Below are 15,502 nucleotides of genomic sequence, written 5' to 3'. Positions count from 1 at the left end.
CTATCATCAATGGGAGCAATAGTAATGAAAAATTATCAAAGTAAATAATTACTAAGAAAGCATCAGCTAAAACCACAGAGGCCAAGCACAAGCGGTGCCAGAGTGGCAACGACTATAATGGCAGCAGCGATTACAGCGTTCCAAGTGTATGCCAGAAAGGCTGGAACTACTATGTAGGCCAATCTCCTTCAAGAAATGGTATTGTAAATAAACCAGAGGTTTATTTTGAAATGGGGAAGCTAAACTCATAGCATATATCAGTTTCATGTGAGCTTGCAAAGCATGAAACAAACATTTGCTGAAGAGAACCAGAAACATAAATCTGACTCATAGATATTACTAATTGCAATAATCCAGAACAGTTCAATGGAAAGAGAAACTACTAAGTACAAAATGACCATCATGTTTTGCTTAAACTACCAAACTGCAAACAGAACATAATAAATTGACCATGCTTACATAACTCTTTCCCTTGTTTCAACTGCCACGTTGACAACAAAATATAATAACTTCAACCTTGGCGACTTACTTCCGGCCTAGCTACTTAAACAGTCCAACTGAAAGCAAAATACTGAGAACATCATCTTCAACAAGCCAACGGCAGCAGGTTCATGCTACTGGATGACAGCGAGCCCTCATGGTGATGGCAGTTGAGCCTGTAGCATGATCTGAAAAGATATAGTGTTAGAACTTATGGCCATGCTATAGCTCTAAATTTGCAGTTATGAGGTATGGAATTTCAATCATTCACATTATTTATTGTTATATCTAGCCAATTCCAGTTCCTAGTCATATCTAACCAAATTCAAGAACTGTCTAGTGTCTACACGCCCATTTGAGTCAAACAATTCCTTAAGAGGCTGAAAGCCTCAAACAGACAAAAACAAGCCAATAGGCCGGAGTAAGTAGATGCATATAAGATTACAATCTTCACAATTATGTGGTAATTTGGATACTAAGTAGTCTGTCTAAATATTCACAAGCCATCATTGTCTTTTCTTTTTTTTAGGAGCCAGTCAGTGCATATGGCATTGCAGTCTTCAACAGTATGTAGTTTTGTGTGTGTAATGGGAATACTACTAGCAGCCTGAGCAAATATTCACATATCAGGAATCACGATTCACAACCAAGCAGACATACATAACCTGTACCTGGAGTGTAGAAGCTCATGTACGGAATGATAGTGACGTCGTAGTTCCTTGACCTGCAGGCGTACACCTGACGAACATGGTCTGACTTGAGGTCCATGGACAACACCTTGTTACCTGTCCTCACGAAAATGAGGTCGTGGCCATCTGCGAAGCCGACGATCTGAGGCGGTGTCGAGAGGCCACGGGTGCGGAGCAGCGTCTTGTGCCGGATAACTCTGCGTTGTGTCCATTCCGCAAATCCGTCTGGACCAGCCTTCATCGACCACAGGTAGAGCCTGGCACTCGTATTATCTTCCCAAAAGAAGCTGTCAACCTGCACGCCGGCGAGCCCCAGCGTGCCATCCCCAGCTTTCATGATGGCACAGCTACAGTATTCATCGTGCTGGGATGGCGGCCAGATCATGGATAGTTTCTGGGCGGCGACGTCATACCCCACGATCTTGAAATTGATCTGCGGATCGCAGGAGCAGTAGACAGTGTTACCCACAAGGACGCTGGGCCGCTGCTCGTCGACGAACGCCGGCTCCTCGATGACGATCCGCTGCCCCCACGCGCCGGCCTCCGACGAGTAGGTGTAGGCAAACGTGATGCCCCGCTCGCTGGAGCCCACGAGAGCCACGAGGAAGGGGCCGCCGCGGCAGTCGAGGTGGTCGCAGCCAGCCGCGGCGCAGAGCACCGCGGCGTTGAAACCGAGCGCGTAGACCAGCAGGCGGGGGATCTCCCACTCGTCGTCCGTGATGGGGTCCCAGACGACGAGGTCCTGGCGGGAGCCAAGCTCGGAGGTGCGGAGGAGCACGCGGCCATGGCGGGCGTCGAGCACGTTCAGGCCCTCGTAGCACGCGGTTTCGGGGCGGAAGGAGGGGGCGGTGGGGACGAGCTCGGCCATGCCGCGGAAGTGCTGCTTGAGGTTGAGGACGAAGCCGAGCATGGGAGGTGTTCGATGGAATGCGCGGTAGCGGCGGAGGAAGGCCCGGTCGGAGACGAGGCGGCGCCAGCGCTTGCAGACGAGGGCGGCGCGCGCGAGGCACCCGGGTTCGCCCGGCGGGAGGCGGAGGAGGATCTCCTGAGCCATGTCGGCGATGGTCCGTGGCGGCGCCACCGGCTGCGCGAGGCGCCGCCGCTTCGGCGGGGGCACGCCGTCCGTTACCTGGATGGTTGCTGCGCTTGACGTGTCCATGGTTTGAGGCTTTGTGGAGGCTAGGAACTAGGGAGCGGCGGCGACCGGCATGGGAGAGGGGCTCGGGCGCGTCGTGTGGAGAGGGCGTGGATTCGTTGAAGGGTTTAGCAGATTGGAGACGAATGGGCCGATGCGTTATTATAAATCTACGCCGTTTGGCGGGCAGCGAATTCAAACCTTGCCGCCAACCGAACTAGCGGCACTACGCGCGGGAGGAAATCTTTCCCGCCAAATGAGCTGAGAGTCGGAACGGCGGATAAGTTATTTTCAGATTTTATTGATGGAACGAAGAGAAATTCTTCCTCTTTTTTGCGGGTAGAACGAAGAGAAAACTCTATATGACCACATGGTCTGTTGTTTTTCTAAAATCCACAGGTTTGCGTCAGATAATTTTCGGCGCTCCAAATTATTTAGTTCAAGCTATTTGACAACAAAGTTTGACTGTTTCCACATTTCACGGCATCAAGTTTGTCTCCGGGCAATAACATTAGGCCGTGCTAGACGTTCGTGGGGCAATAAAACGCACCGATCTCTGATGGGTGCACTGCTGGATCCGCATCCTCTCATATAAACTAAAGCTGAATCAGTTCGCAGTAGCATCGGCCGTGATTTCAGCATAGACACCCCGTTGCAGCACCGTCGTTCGCCACACCATCGTCCCGTTTTGGCACCGGCCGTGGTTCATAGCACCGCCTCCCGTCCCAGCAGCGTCGGTCATTGCAGCGCCGACCGCCGGTCGTAGAACCGCCGGCCGCCGTTCGAAGCATCGACGCTTCCTATTCCAGCACTGCCGGGGCCATTCGCGACACCACCTGCCGTGGTTCGAAGCACCGCCGCCTCCTGTTCCAGCATTACCGGGGGGCATTTATAGCCGCCACTAGCAGCACAATCAGGCATCAATCACCGGATTGCAGAGCCTGCCGCCGGTCGCCGTTAGCAGCACCGCCGCCTCCGCTTGTAGCACTACCGGACGTACGTAGCACCGCTGGCTCCGCTTGCCGCACCAATTCCTCCTCGTCCTCATCCACCACCGCGCCTCCTCCTGTGACAAGAGACACTAATGTGTTTGGATGTATGCATTGAGTCCTGGTATTGGACATTGGAACTGGACATATCCCGAATACCACGATTCAGCCCGTTTGGTTGGTCGAAGCATTCGATGTACGCATTCGGGCTCGATATCTTGCGTCTGGTCTCGTGGTACAGAATCCTGATGGCACAATTCCGAAGGGTAGGCCTCGACATCGCTTGCCATTCAGAACGGCTCCACAACACCCGGGTTCGACCCTCGCTGGAAGCAATTTTCTTTTTTCCCCTCCATTCCCCACCTCAGTGCTCCGTCCCCTTCCCTCCCGCACGAGGTGCCCGCAGCTGCGGCGCAGGTAGCAGCCCTTCCTCCATCCTCCTCCTCCGGCGCCGGCGGACTTCTCCTGCCCCGTCGCAGCCCCGCGCCTGACGACCTCGTCCTCCTTCTCATCTCTCTCGTTTCTGTGCCAGAGCATAATTTCTACGCAGCCTGGCCCGCGACCTCCCGTCCCGCTGCCCTCCCTCCTCCTCCTCCGGCTGGGCGCAGCACCGGTAAGCGCACCTTCCACCCAGAGCAGCGGCGGCGCCCTAGGGAGCAGCTCCGCCTTCCTCCGACTGGGCAGGCGCCGGTGGTCTCCCGCCCCTCCCTTCCGATGGCCCTCCCTCCCGGCGTCAACCCTCTCATCTCCCTTCTCTCTGCAGGTTCAGGGGGCGTCTTGACCCAGCTCCTGCCTCTGGCGCATGTCCAACTGTAGAAATTCGTGTGTTGAGCAAACACACTACTTGAAAGCGATGGGAGATGTTGATTCCAGTCACGATGATTAATTCTTCTCATCATCAGTTTGTTCTTCTGTCTTCTCTCTGGCCTGACCACCCTCTCATCTCCTTTTTCTCTCTGCAGATATCTCTTTTCTCTCTGCAGCTTAGGAAGACTTCAATGTTGTGCCTGCAATGTCAAGATTACAGCGTTGTGTATATTTTCCATGTTTTTGTAAAGTTATAAAAATGATGCGGCCATTTTACATGATATTTACTTGTTATTTTCTATTGTCATGTATATATAGTTATTCAAATATATTTGAAATGTGTATTAAACAGTATATTGATCATACTCATATAACTGCAATTCGTCACACTAACCATCCAAACAGGATTTGGCATTCAATCTCAATATCAAGTTTGGACTCCGAATACCTAAACATTCAAACAAAAATATCGGCATTGAATCTCAATATCAATATCTTGTGATATTGGCGTTGAAACCAATGCAATGCCAAGTCTTTCGATGTTGCTTTGTTTGCATGTATACATTGGAGATGTTGGCATTGAATTGGCTCCAATGCCAATATCATAGGATATTGATATTGAGGTTGGATGACAATATTTTTGTTAAGATGTTTAGATATTCAGAACGAATACTTAATATTGAAGTTCAATGTCAAATCCTGTTTAGATGGCCAAAGTGATGAATTGAAACTATATGATGATTACACTTATGCTAAATGTGTATTTGCATTGTGTAACATTTTAATAAATCTAAGAGGACATGAATATGTTGAAAAATTCTGCACAACAACCACAACATCATAGTAATTCTGACCACAAGCAAATAATACTTTTGAACATGGCAACCACAACACATAATTGCAAGTGACATGCATAATCCACCAAAATGAACACGACAGCATATTAAGAAGTGCCAAACTAAGCACAAACGACAAGTTTTTTTTAGGAAACGCAGTACAGACGCAAGCACTCGTACACAGGGGCGTACACCCACCCCTATGAACGCACGCACGCACACCTTACTCCTATGAGCATCTCCGAGAGACTAAGCCACCGTCCGATCATCTTGAGATTGACGAAGTTACCACAGGCGTCTCGTAGTTGACGGACACGTCACTTCCACCGAAAGCACAACGTTGGTTAAAACCTGGAATAAATCCAGGAAAGCATAACGGAAAGCACATGTGATATGAATCAAACCTCATCCGCCAGCATCTCAACAAAAGCCATTGCTTCCTCTCTTCCATGGGGATATCGACCCATAAATGCTCGAAATTTGCGTTTACTAAGGATTACCCTCGCATATTTTTACTTTGGGTTGTTCAATTAATTGATGTATGCGTTTTGTCAGACTGTTTTACTAAATCCAAAAGGAGTGATGGTGTGCACTACTTGTGTGGCTGGCGAGCCAAACTTCTGTCCAGCCGACACGTGAGCGCCTCATCATGGAGGTAAGGGAGCTCGAGCCTCAGTGCCGCTTCGCCAACTTTCTCACATCTCAGCAGTGTTGACACCACCGGAGGATCGATGCAGGGATAGGGGTGCAGCAGGGAAATTATTGGACGAAAACAATACGACAAAAATATGTTTCATCCTAAATTGTTCAATACTACTCGAAATGTGACTATTAATTAGCCTAGTACTGGTCTGCTATCATCGAAAAAAAAAACTATTTTTATCGCTTCTTGGTGGCTACAAATCCTACATTCTAGTCAGTAAAGATATTTAGTGACCAACATTACAACCTTTGGTAACTAAACAACATGCCAATTTCAAGCATCGGATTGAGATGTCTAGATAGAACTTAGCTTGTTCTTTTTTCATCTCTCTTTTGTATTTGCTCCTGTGCATATTTTCTTATTAATATATTTGCAGTACGTAGGCAAATGCCTATTGTTTCCCCTAGCTAAAAAAAACTAAAGCCAATAGCTTTTAAGTATAACTTGGTGACTAAAATTTAGCAGCCAAGGATGATTGGTAACTGAAATTCTTTAGTCCGCATGCACTGGTTGGTGAGTAGACATATGCTGCAACAAAACAAATAGAGACCTTGGATCAGTAACGGCATATATAAGAGAGCAATTATATCGGCATTACATCATTAAAGGTTACCATTACTTTGCAAACATTTCAGAATCTTAGATAAGAGCAACATAATAAGTATATATCAACCTTCATATTGTTATTCCCAAACTTGAGAGAAATGAGAAGAACCATTACCAATGTATAAGATTGCAAGAATTCAAGATAGACTCAAGCATTACCAATGTATAAGATTGCAAGAATTCAATATATAGACTCACATGTTGCCATGGTAACATTTCTGCTAGGCCGATAAACCTAGGACCATTTTAAGAGGAACTCAGAAACCATGGTAATAACTATAGACAAGTACAGGAAGCAGACGAAAATATATATGTCTCTGAAATTAATAAACATTATCAAAAGAGATCATATAAATTTCTGGGAGTGGCACAAGATTGATGAGTACTGATCGAGCAGCTGAATAAAAATTCTCAGAACGTGCTAACTTGAGGAGATAGCAAGTTAGCAAGAGCAGGCTTCCAAACAACTTAAAGTGACTAACTTGCAATATTACTATATTTTCTTGTAGTTGCATGTTGAAGATGGTCGTTCTTCCTGTCATGATATGCAATTGCAAGGTATATCATAACAGCAGCAATAATGAAATATGATACAATTAATTTCCTTACAATATTACATATGTATATATATTACAAGAGTTATTGAGGTACAGTCCTATTTTGTATTACTATACACACATCGATATTTGTTTGAAATACAAATTATTAGGTGATCGACATAAATTAGAATGTAGTGTAACTATCGGACGATGAGATCCCCAGATGTTTCAGGTGCCAGAAGGACCAGCTTCGTTGCTATTGTTGTCAACAGGCCGGGAGCTAGTACAACCATTATTCTCCCTTTCCTTCTTCATTCCCCTCATGATATCAGCCTTCAGGTGTGCTTTCTCAACCGCATAGCCATTGGTTATCTGCCTAGCTTTCTCTATCACGGCTCTCTTCACACTGTCCTGTGATGACATCCCGAGTTTAATGATCTTTCTGTTTAACTTCCGTATCTGCAGAGGAAAAACCAAATGACACATCAAAATGTGTTGAACAAAAATCATGCATGTGTATGGACAATTTTTCGCACACATACCCTGAGACGTATCCAGGTATAGCTTGAATTTTCTCGACAAAACTTCCTGATCACGGCAGAAGGTACTTTCAATTCCTCTCGGGCCTTCTCCATCTGCTCTTGTATGTACTGCTTCATCTCTTCCATGGTCAGACTTTCTGTTATAATCACTTGCTGCTGCCCAGTGAGCATGCTAGGGAGTACGTCAGCATTCTGACCAGATTGTTCCGCCTCAGGCTGGGGGACACGCGAAGACTCGAGAATAGTTACATAGAATGGGGTATCGTCGATGGTGTTTGCACCGTCCGGCGGCTGTACACCATCTGCAGCACATACATGAATGGTTTATATATACAAAAAACGATTGCATATATGATCGATATATAGATATAGATTTAGATATAGATATAGCCAGAAAGGTTTACTAACGAATATCTGAAGGGTATAACATCATTTTCAGCATTCCATTCTCCAGTGGCACGTGTAGGGGGTTGGGGTACGGGGGCTTGGGCTTGGGCTTGGGGGTTTTGGGGTTGGGGTTGGGGGAGGAGCTCGCGGCCGCTACGTGGAAGGGATCGAAGGAGTTATCCTCCAGTGTAGCACTGGTATCGTTCCCCAGTTTCTCAACCAAGTTTGCCATGAAGCTGAGCACCCACTCCTGCGTACGCCCACGGAGACTGAAGCATAAAATGAAGTGGAATAATTAGGACATGCATTTCAGAGATAAGAAAATACGCCGTTCTTCCATGCATAAAATATGTGTCGGACACTTACTTGATGTACAGCAGTTCGCTCCTGGAAGGCTCTCCGTCGTCATCGCCGTGTTTGCGATCAATTATCGCATGCTCAAATGTTCCAGGCGCCGCACTGTGAAGAAGTAGGCGCAATACTCGATTGTCTGCAATTAAACAAGACGAAATTAATCAAGGCACATTGCGATCAAGCTATGTAATAATGTGTATAAATTAAATTGTGCATGGAGCCATGGATATGGAATATGCTGACCGCTTCGGTGGTCGATCTCCCTGACGACATGGCAGTTGCCGCAGTTCACTTCCCCCGGCACGAACGGCACAAAATTGAATTGATCGTCCGCGAAGCCCGCCGCCTGCTGTGGGTCGTTACCATTGCCGCCGCCGCCGCTAGCGTCGTTGACTTCACCCCTCATGAGTACGTCGGCAACATCAGTGAGACCACTTCGCAAGAAGGAGTCGAGAAACGGAGGAGGGCTGTCGTCGTCAGTCGAAGGGCTGCTGAAGAACTGTTCGTCGTCGTCTCCTGAGCCCGGCAATGCCGGCGTCTCTTCTTCTGTGTAGCCGCCGCAGGCCATCCAACACTCGTGCAGCATTCTGTCGTAGTCGGTGGAGTCGTACACACATAACTCCTCTTCCGCCGCCACCGCCGCCAACCCCAGAACGTGATCGGATGATGGCTGCGCCGCCTGGCTCTGGCCCTGGATCTCCTGCAGAACGTCGTGGAAGTCGCCGCCGACGTACACTAATTGATCATCAAGAAACGCCGATGGAGACTCTCCGGGCACTTGCTGCAGGTAATCTTCGATGGAGATTGGCTTCGTCGCTGTCGTCGTCGCCTGGACCTGCTGCTGCATCTGCACGTGATCGTCATCGAAGCAGTATGCGGCGGCGGAAGACGACGACTGGCCGCCGCCGGCCTCCATTTGGCCTTGGAACTCGTAAGCCAGCGCCTTGCCGGGCCTCTGCTGGTTGTGATCATGAGCGTTCTGCAGCACGTGGTCGGAGAGCTCCGCCAGGAGGACGTCGGGCGGCAGGTCGTCAGCGACGACGGGCGGCAGTACCGGATGCGTCGCCGCCGCCGGATCGTCGTGAAGACGGCCTTCGTCTTCAACGGGGAACTCGTACGGATCCACGATGACGCCGCTGACGAAGTTCATCATCGCCTCCTCGTCGATGTAGTCGTCGTCGTCGTGGTGGTTGTGCTGGTTAGCCATGGTGGTCGAGCGACTCGCCGGAGTTGTTGGAGAAGAGAGCGCTTGTGTTTTGGCCACGGTGAGTAGTGAGACGGCGAGGGGCCGGTTTTAAATATGGCGCCAAGGGGCGGGAGTTAGCGCGCGCGTGTGCGTCCGGCCGGGGCCGGGGACGCGACTGTTGGAGAGGATTTGGCCGGCGGTTGCCGCGCGCCGGCATCCTTTGTTGCTCGCACGCACGTGCCGGCGGTTAATTTCGAAGTTGGGCCGTGTTTCATTTCCTTTGCAGGCCAGAGCGCGCGCACGTGGAAACTGGTTATGGGAAATTTTGGGATAGGATGGCAACTGCCGCGCGTGATTTTTCGGTATTAACACGATTATATCTAATCGAACGAACGCAAACGGTTCGCGTAGAGGCGCGCGTGTGGGGCTCTTAATTTTTTTGCCGGTTAATTTGAGCTCGTCGTTAATTCTCGTATACCCTCTAGCGGTTTTGGACGCTGGCACGTACGTAAACTGTTTTTGCTTTGGGAACCGGTTAAGTTCATACGTTCGGGATCGATGTTTTGCGTTCGTAATTATATCTCGTAATTGTGTCTGTTTAGATGCAACCATTCGACAAGGACACACAACACGTCATCACTCATCACTGCGTGTGTCTCCCCACCAAGCCCGAATCAAGCCTCCATTGAGCATTATAATTACCTCAAAGATCGCCAAGATATAGTCTCATCATCAAATTGCTAGAATGGATTCATTATCGATCGTTTCTAAGATTCTGATTTTTGCGAACGGTATATTCTTTTGAAAAATTGATTGGATCCCGTGACGACTGGACTCATAGCTCGTGACGTCACCGTGCCATGCAGGTACGCAAGCAAGCTCATGGGTGTCTCTCGCTCGCGATCGTGCCATATGCACTCCACCTGTTTTTATCTGGATACTCCCTCCGTCCTCTTTTATGGGGACGTACTATTCAAATCGCGCAGTCCCGTTGTATGAGGCCCCGCTGAATCTAGTTAGCATGTTAGGAGACATCCTATTAAATAATTGCACCCGTGTGAACAGGCCAATAGCTCCGTGCATGCAGTGGCCAGGCTAGGTAGAAAATCTTGCGTGCTAGGGCCAGGCTACGAATTTTATAGGGTAACATGCCAGCTCAGCTCATAGGTATTCGTGTAAAAATTAGTACGCCCAATACAGATGGACGGAGGAAGTACATCACTTCACCCTTGTTCTTTTTTTTTAATCTAGATTCATTACTCCAAATAGATTTTTTTTACCCAAGATTGATCACTCCTTTTTACCTAGCTAGCTAGACTGATCACTGCAAATAAAAAAGGCACATACCCATGGTAACCGTTTTTATACTCCCTTCACTAGCGCACCAAGCCACCAACCGAAGCAAAATCTTCCCCAAATTACAGATGACGAGGAGGGGCTCAAGCTACTAGAGTGTCATTGCCGGCCATTTGATGTAGCAGCATCATATATAGTTTTCTGAGGCGGAGGATGTGTGGGAGGGGTTGAATTGAAGGCGATGCTAGCAAAGCCGATCTAGCTTGCGCACAAGCTAGGTAGACAGTTGTACCAAATCCGCCCCAAAAAAACTTGCTAATGACACTCCACACGTAACCTGCCGTGGCACATTCAAAGAAAAGGCGTCCTATGTTTCACCGGAGGACATAATCTACATTTAAAGTCTCCCACCCAGTTTCGTTTCTTTATGTTATCTTTAGTTGCAATTGCATTGTGCCAAATTAACCGCATCCAAATCTTAATTTTCAAATGCAATTTAGCTTTCCACAAATGCTGAAAGATCTATCAAGACCCCATCCAGCTAATCGAGCGTACATACTTTTAAACGTGAATCTGCCACTCCTATATGCAACAACCATTGAGAGTTTCACTATCTCTTTTTTTCGTGAGAAAAGAAGATTTCATTGATCAAAGAAGTGTTACATCGGGTGTATCCACAACCGGATTACACCCCAACCAACAAGCTGCAAGTGCAAAGACTATTTTCCTAGATTCATATCTCTGAAAGTACAAAGAACTATCTCTCTTTGACTATTTTCCTAGATTCATACTCTGCAAGTACAAAGACACGGCTTATCATCCTTCTCATCCAATCATTTTGGACCGTCCGATCAGCAATGATCAATGGCTCCTATTTTCCAGACTCAGTGACGATCGACGCACGGAAGAAAGATCTCCCCCTCTGGTGGCCGGACGTCACCTCCTCTCCCCCTCGATCCGCCTGCTGCGCCACCTCCACTCCCCCTCGGCTCGCCGCCTCGTTGCCGCCCCTCTCCTCCATTCCCCTCCGTCTGCCGCGCCACCTCCTCTGCCCGCTGTGCTGCCTCCCTCTCCCCCTCCTCCTCGCACCGGCCATGGATTCCCGCGGAGCTTGCCTCCTCTCCCCCTCCGACCGCCGCCTCATCTCGTCCAGTACGGCGGCGGGCTAGCAACGGTGGTTCTTCAGGCTCTCCGCAGCGACTACTCAACTACACCTACGTATGGGCGGCACCGCCGGTTTCTCCGTTTCTGCTCTGTTTTTTTTTCGTCCACAAGTTATTGCTCACTGAATCAAGGCTAGTTAGTTTCAGACTTCTGCTGTCAAGCCATATACGGAGTATGATATTTGGAATTGCAAATTCAGTTTAAATTCAAAATTATTAGGCTTTGCTTCATTAGTCATGAGTCTTCACTGTATTAGTTAAATTGAACCTCATTTTTGCGATATCTGAGTAAAACTGATCTGAGATTATTGGTATTGGTAGCAGCTGATGGCCTCAAGTACTATATATGACATTGTGGAAGGGAATTGAAGGGCCCAGCCGATGAGAAGGCCTCAACAGTAGAGGTAATTAAAATACTCCCAGTTCCATGCATCTACACACTCCTTCATTCTTGAACCAAAACTGAAACTGGTTGCTGTTACTGGTGTTGTTTTTCTTCTTCTGAAGCAACCGCTGTGTCGAGCCGCAAGGCTCAGCTCCTGGGAGGCAACTGGAGTAGCAAACAGGTTATGTGGCAAACCAAACCAGAGCTGATATTGAAGGATTGGAGGATGATGTGCTGTTTTGTGTTCATTAGCTGTTGGGAGCGCCTCATATAAGCATGTTTCCTCTTCCGTCTTATTTGTGATACTGTATGTCTTTTGTCTTAAATAGCTCTGTGGATTATAAGCATGTGTAGTGGACCAGCACCTTGTGCCTAGCTAGCTTTGGGACTCCAATCTTCTTTATCCAGCTTTCCCAACAGATCTAGCATCTGATCAGATGTTACTCCCATACCAAGGTAGCAGATGGTTTTACTTTTTATTTTACCTACGTTTACTGGAACACACATCATTTGTTTTGTGATTATGTACCTTCATCTTGCATATGAGTGATAGAATTCACATTTTTGAATTTTTGTGACTTCCATTAGCTTGAGGGCTTGAACTACATAATAGAAAGAGTTCATGATATTGTACAGCCATAAAAAATTTCAAGACATACATAGCAGTGCACTGGCCTACTTTTTATTTTTCTGGTGTGGAATTGCTTTGGTACCTTAGCATTGTTATCTTTTATAGTAATCCAAGCCAAAAACATGCATCAAGGGTGCTCTAAAGATCCTTGTTTTTTTAATCTTCAAGAGCAATGAGCTGTGAAGGCCAATGAGGTACGACACCGACAAGCTCTGGTGCACAAGCAACATTTGGTGATAGAACTGGGTGGGACTGAGAGCTGCAGCTTCCACTTTGGTAATTTCTCGAATACCAAACATCTCATGGTTTTTCTCCTTGTGTTTAACATGCTGAAAAGGTACCAGTACATGTGCTCTTTGCCGTTCATATAACTAGATAATTTAATAAAAAGCTTAACTACTTTAGATTATGTTTGTTGTTTTAATTTTTTGATAGAATTACAGAAATATGCTTTGAGCACCAAATTTACCATATTAATTTTTGGTTCCTCAACCAAAAATAAGTACTGACATATATTTTAGCTTAGAGCTTGTGAGAGCTTTTCTTTTTGGTCTTGTAGACCCTTTAAACAACTGGGAGCCTATCTTTGTGTATTTTTTTTAGATAACGGATGAGATCTTTCTCCGGCCATTTACATCCTAATATGCTCCCAGCCTAATCATTACAACACACTAAACAAGATTTTGTATTTGACGCAATCTGCTAATGTTCAAAAGGCGTGAAACGGATTTATATCGAGCACATAGCCTTCTTAATGGTAGTTAGGAGATGTACAATGGAGAAATGAAAGCCGGCATGGATAGTTAGCGTGATTGACATTTTGTTACGACGGGAGCTGATTCTGCTAGAGTAGTTGCATATGTAATGATATCTGACTTCTTTTTACCTTTGTTCTTCGATCTACTGCTGTTTTGACCATTTGAGAGCTATAAGCTTGTTTACAGTTACTAATTAGTAATTACTTTGAAATCCCTGAATCATGTTCTAGCTGGTGTCCTGATATCATATACCATGTCGTTCTAATATCTCTAGTCTAGAATGTTATCTGTATAACACGAACTTTGTTATTTTCATGCAGTACATTCATAGAACCTGCAAGATGGTCTTCCCTGGGGTGAAGAAGCTACATGACCTTGCTGATCTCCTTTCGTACCTAAAGGAAGCCACCTCGTCTTGAAAGGATATGCTGCTATAATATTGTCATATGAGAGAATTTGTTTTACGGGGTGTGATCTAGGAGGCAATTATATCCAATTATATCTTATGAATTTCGCTTTTTTGGTACGGGTTCCATATCTCTAGGTTTAGCTGGAAAATTCTTCGATATGCTTTCGGGCTATGTTACGAATTGTCAAATGTGAGTCCTTTGGTATTGATCTGTCACTATGTTGTCCTTGCCACACACACACCTTGGACAACAGCACCATCGGTGGGGTGGTCATAGCCTTTGCCTTTCTTGAGCTTCATGTTCAAGATTCTTTTTTCTTCGTCAATCAATGGCCTCAAATCCTTCCGTTTGTAATTTGTGCTCATGTACAAACTTGTTGTTTTAAACCTATATATGAACCAAGTTTAAAAAAAAGTACAAAATGAATGTTCTCGAATATATCAGAGGGAGTAGCCGAGTAGGTACATATATCTCTAACAAATGATCCAGAAAATTACACCAAATCTACGGATTGAACGACGTTCAGTTTAGTGGGTGGCTTCGACATTGATCGAAGCGCAGCTATGGCGACAGGTCCAATCTCAGAAGGAAAATGAGATGACGACGATGAGGTGTTACGAGAAATCTGGTTGCAGAAACCCGCACATGGGCAGGGGGGCCTCATCATCACCGCATCTGGAGGACACTTGAACCTGGAATGTTTCCATGTTAATCAAATTGTCACGCGATTCATTCTCTCTAGTCCAATTTATATACTAGTACTACCAAGAATTTGGATAACAGATTAAGAATTTGGAATTGAGGAGAGAGGGATTAAGTTAGGGACGACGTACTCTCGGCGGAGGATGTCTATGAGTTCTTCAGTCGTGCAACCTTGCAGGCCCCATTCATGAGCTTTGGGGACCTGCTCCTCCACGGCCACAGGAGAAGAGAAGAAGGATCCCATATCGAAATTCGGCCGATCGATCTAACCGTCTCTTCGTATGTGTGCGAGCAATCGAGATCAGATTAGATCAGATCCGATCTATGTGTACTCTTTATAGGCCAGGGGGATAATAGATCGAGACCTACACGAAGACGAACACGGCTCGATCTAGAAGATGTCGTTTCGACAAGAATTCGGACAAATTTGATTAACAATCTCCGTGCATAAGGCCTGCTCACTTCGGTGCTGCAGGCCCGTTTCGGGAGCGGCCCGTTCTATTTCGTGCTTCCGTTTTGCGGGCGGCCCATTCCAAGGAAAATAATACTTTTTTTTTAGGAAGGTTCTCTTTTTCTCCCTTCCCGAAGAAAAGAAGACACGGAGGTTGTTTGTGCGGGTGCTGCAAGCAAGGTTAGAACGTGATACGCAAGAGGTCGTGTCAGTGGCGCCTCCTTAATTTTTCTTCCTATGCATGTATTTTTAGAATATCTTCCAATATTTTTTTCAAGAAGTTTTTTTTAATTTTCTTCTTATTGTATTTCATTATTTTTCAATTCATTAGTCACTACATTTTTTTAATGAAATACCACGACCGAGGTAAGAAATACATTGGTGGAACATGTTGGAATTAACTGAAGAGTAAAATATACACCAGCGGTCATAATTTTTTTGTAAGGGGTCAAG

At 46.4% G+C, this 15,502-nt stretch overlaps 2 protein-coding genes, 2 long non-coding RNA genes and 1 other non-coding gene across 6 annotated transcripts; 2 read left to right on the top strand and 3 right to left on the bottom strand.

Moving 5' to 3' along the window:
- Positions 1 to 294: 294 nt before the first annotated feature.
- On the bottom strand, positions 295 to 2,458 carry LOC100839777. The gene is made up of 2 exons (XM_003561317.4): positions 1,152 to 2,458; positions 295 to 668 (listed from the first exon to the last, which is right to left on the bottom strand). The coding sequence occupies exons 1-2, from the start codon at positions 2,326 to 2,328 to the stop codon at positions 610 to 612; spliced, it is 1,236 nt and encodes a 411-aa protein (XP_003561365.1). The 5' UTR covers positions 2,329 to 2,458; the 3' UTR covers positions 295 to 609.
- A 2,148-nt stretch (positions 2,459 to 4,606) lies between these two features.
- MIR7756 (microRNA MIR7756) lies at positions 4,607 to 4,699 on the top strand. Its single transcript, NR_127045.1, has one exon. It is a non-coding gene; the product is annotated as a microRNA MIR7756 (primary transcript).
- A 2,174-nt stretch (positions 4,700 to 6,873) lies between these two features.
- Positions 6,874 to 7,463, bottom strand: LOC100841763. The gene is made up of 2 exons (XM_003557459.3): positions 7,327 to 7,463; positions 6,874 to 7,243 (listed from the first exon to the last, which is right to left on the bottom strand). The coding sequence occupies exons 1-2, from the start codon at positions 7,450 to 7,452 to the stop codon at positions 7,013 to 7,015; spliced, it is 357 nt and encodes a 118-aa protein (XP_003557507.3). The 5' UTR covers positions 7,453 to 7,463; the 3' UTR covers positions 6,874 to 7,012.
- Positions 7,464 to 11,455: 3,992 nt separating this feature from the next.
- On the top strand, positions 11,456 to 14,117 carry LOC104581704. Of its 2 annotated transcripts, none has more exons than XR_002962609.1 (5): positions 11,456 to 11,767; positions 12,034 to 12,116; positions 12,220 to 12,553; positions 12,897 to 13,004; positions 13,807 to 14,117. It is a non-coding gene; the product is annotated as an uncharacterized LOC104581704 (long non-coding RNA). The 2 variants fall into 2 exon arrangements; XR_729807.3 differs by having other exon boundaries at positions 11,457 to 11,767; positions 12,037 to 12,116.
- Positions 13,958 to 14,956, bottom strand: LOC112270212. Its single transcript, XR_002962610.1, has 2 exons — positions 14,730 to 14,956; positions 13,958 to 14,588 (listed from the first exon to the last, which is right to left on the bottom strand). It is a non-coding gene; the product is annotated as an uncharacterized LOC112270212 (long non-coding RNA).
- Between the last annotated feature and the right edge of the window lie 546 nt (positions 14,957 to 15,502).

The sequence above is a fragment of the Brachypodium distachyon genome, chromosome 1 (assembly GCF_000005505.3).
Source record: "Brachypodium distachyon strain Bd21 chromosome 1, Brachypodium_distachyon_v3.0, whole genome shotgun sequence".
In the NCBI taxonomy this organism is placed as follows: domain Eukaryota; kingdom Viridiplantae; phylum Streptophyta; class Magnoliopsida; order Poales; family Poaceae; genus Brachypodium; species Brachypodium distachyon.
Note: the sequence above shows the minus strand (reverse complement) of the source record. Positions and strands in the feature narration are given on the sequence as shown.

What these genes read in the sequence shown, in the direction of transcription:
- LOC100839777 (XM_003561317.4), bottom strand. Translation starts at nt 2,328, where the DNA reads ATGGACACGTCAAGCGCAGCAACCATCCAGGTAACGGACGGCGTGCCC. An exon ending in CATGAGCTTCTACACTCCAG is followed by an intron (nt 669 to 1,151) that starts GTACAGGTTATG and finishes ATATCTTTTCAG; the next exon opens with ATCATGCTACAGGCTCAACT.
- LOC100841763 (XM_003557459.3), bottom strand. Translation starts at nt 7,452, where the DNA reads ATGGAAGAGATGAAGCAGTACATACAAGAGCAGATGGAGAAGGCCCGA. An exon ending in ATACCTGGATACGTCTCAGG is followed by an intron (nt 7,244 to 7,326) that starts GTATGTGTGCGA and finishes TTTCCTCTGCAG; the next exon opens with ATACGGAAGTTAAACAGAAA.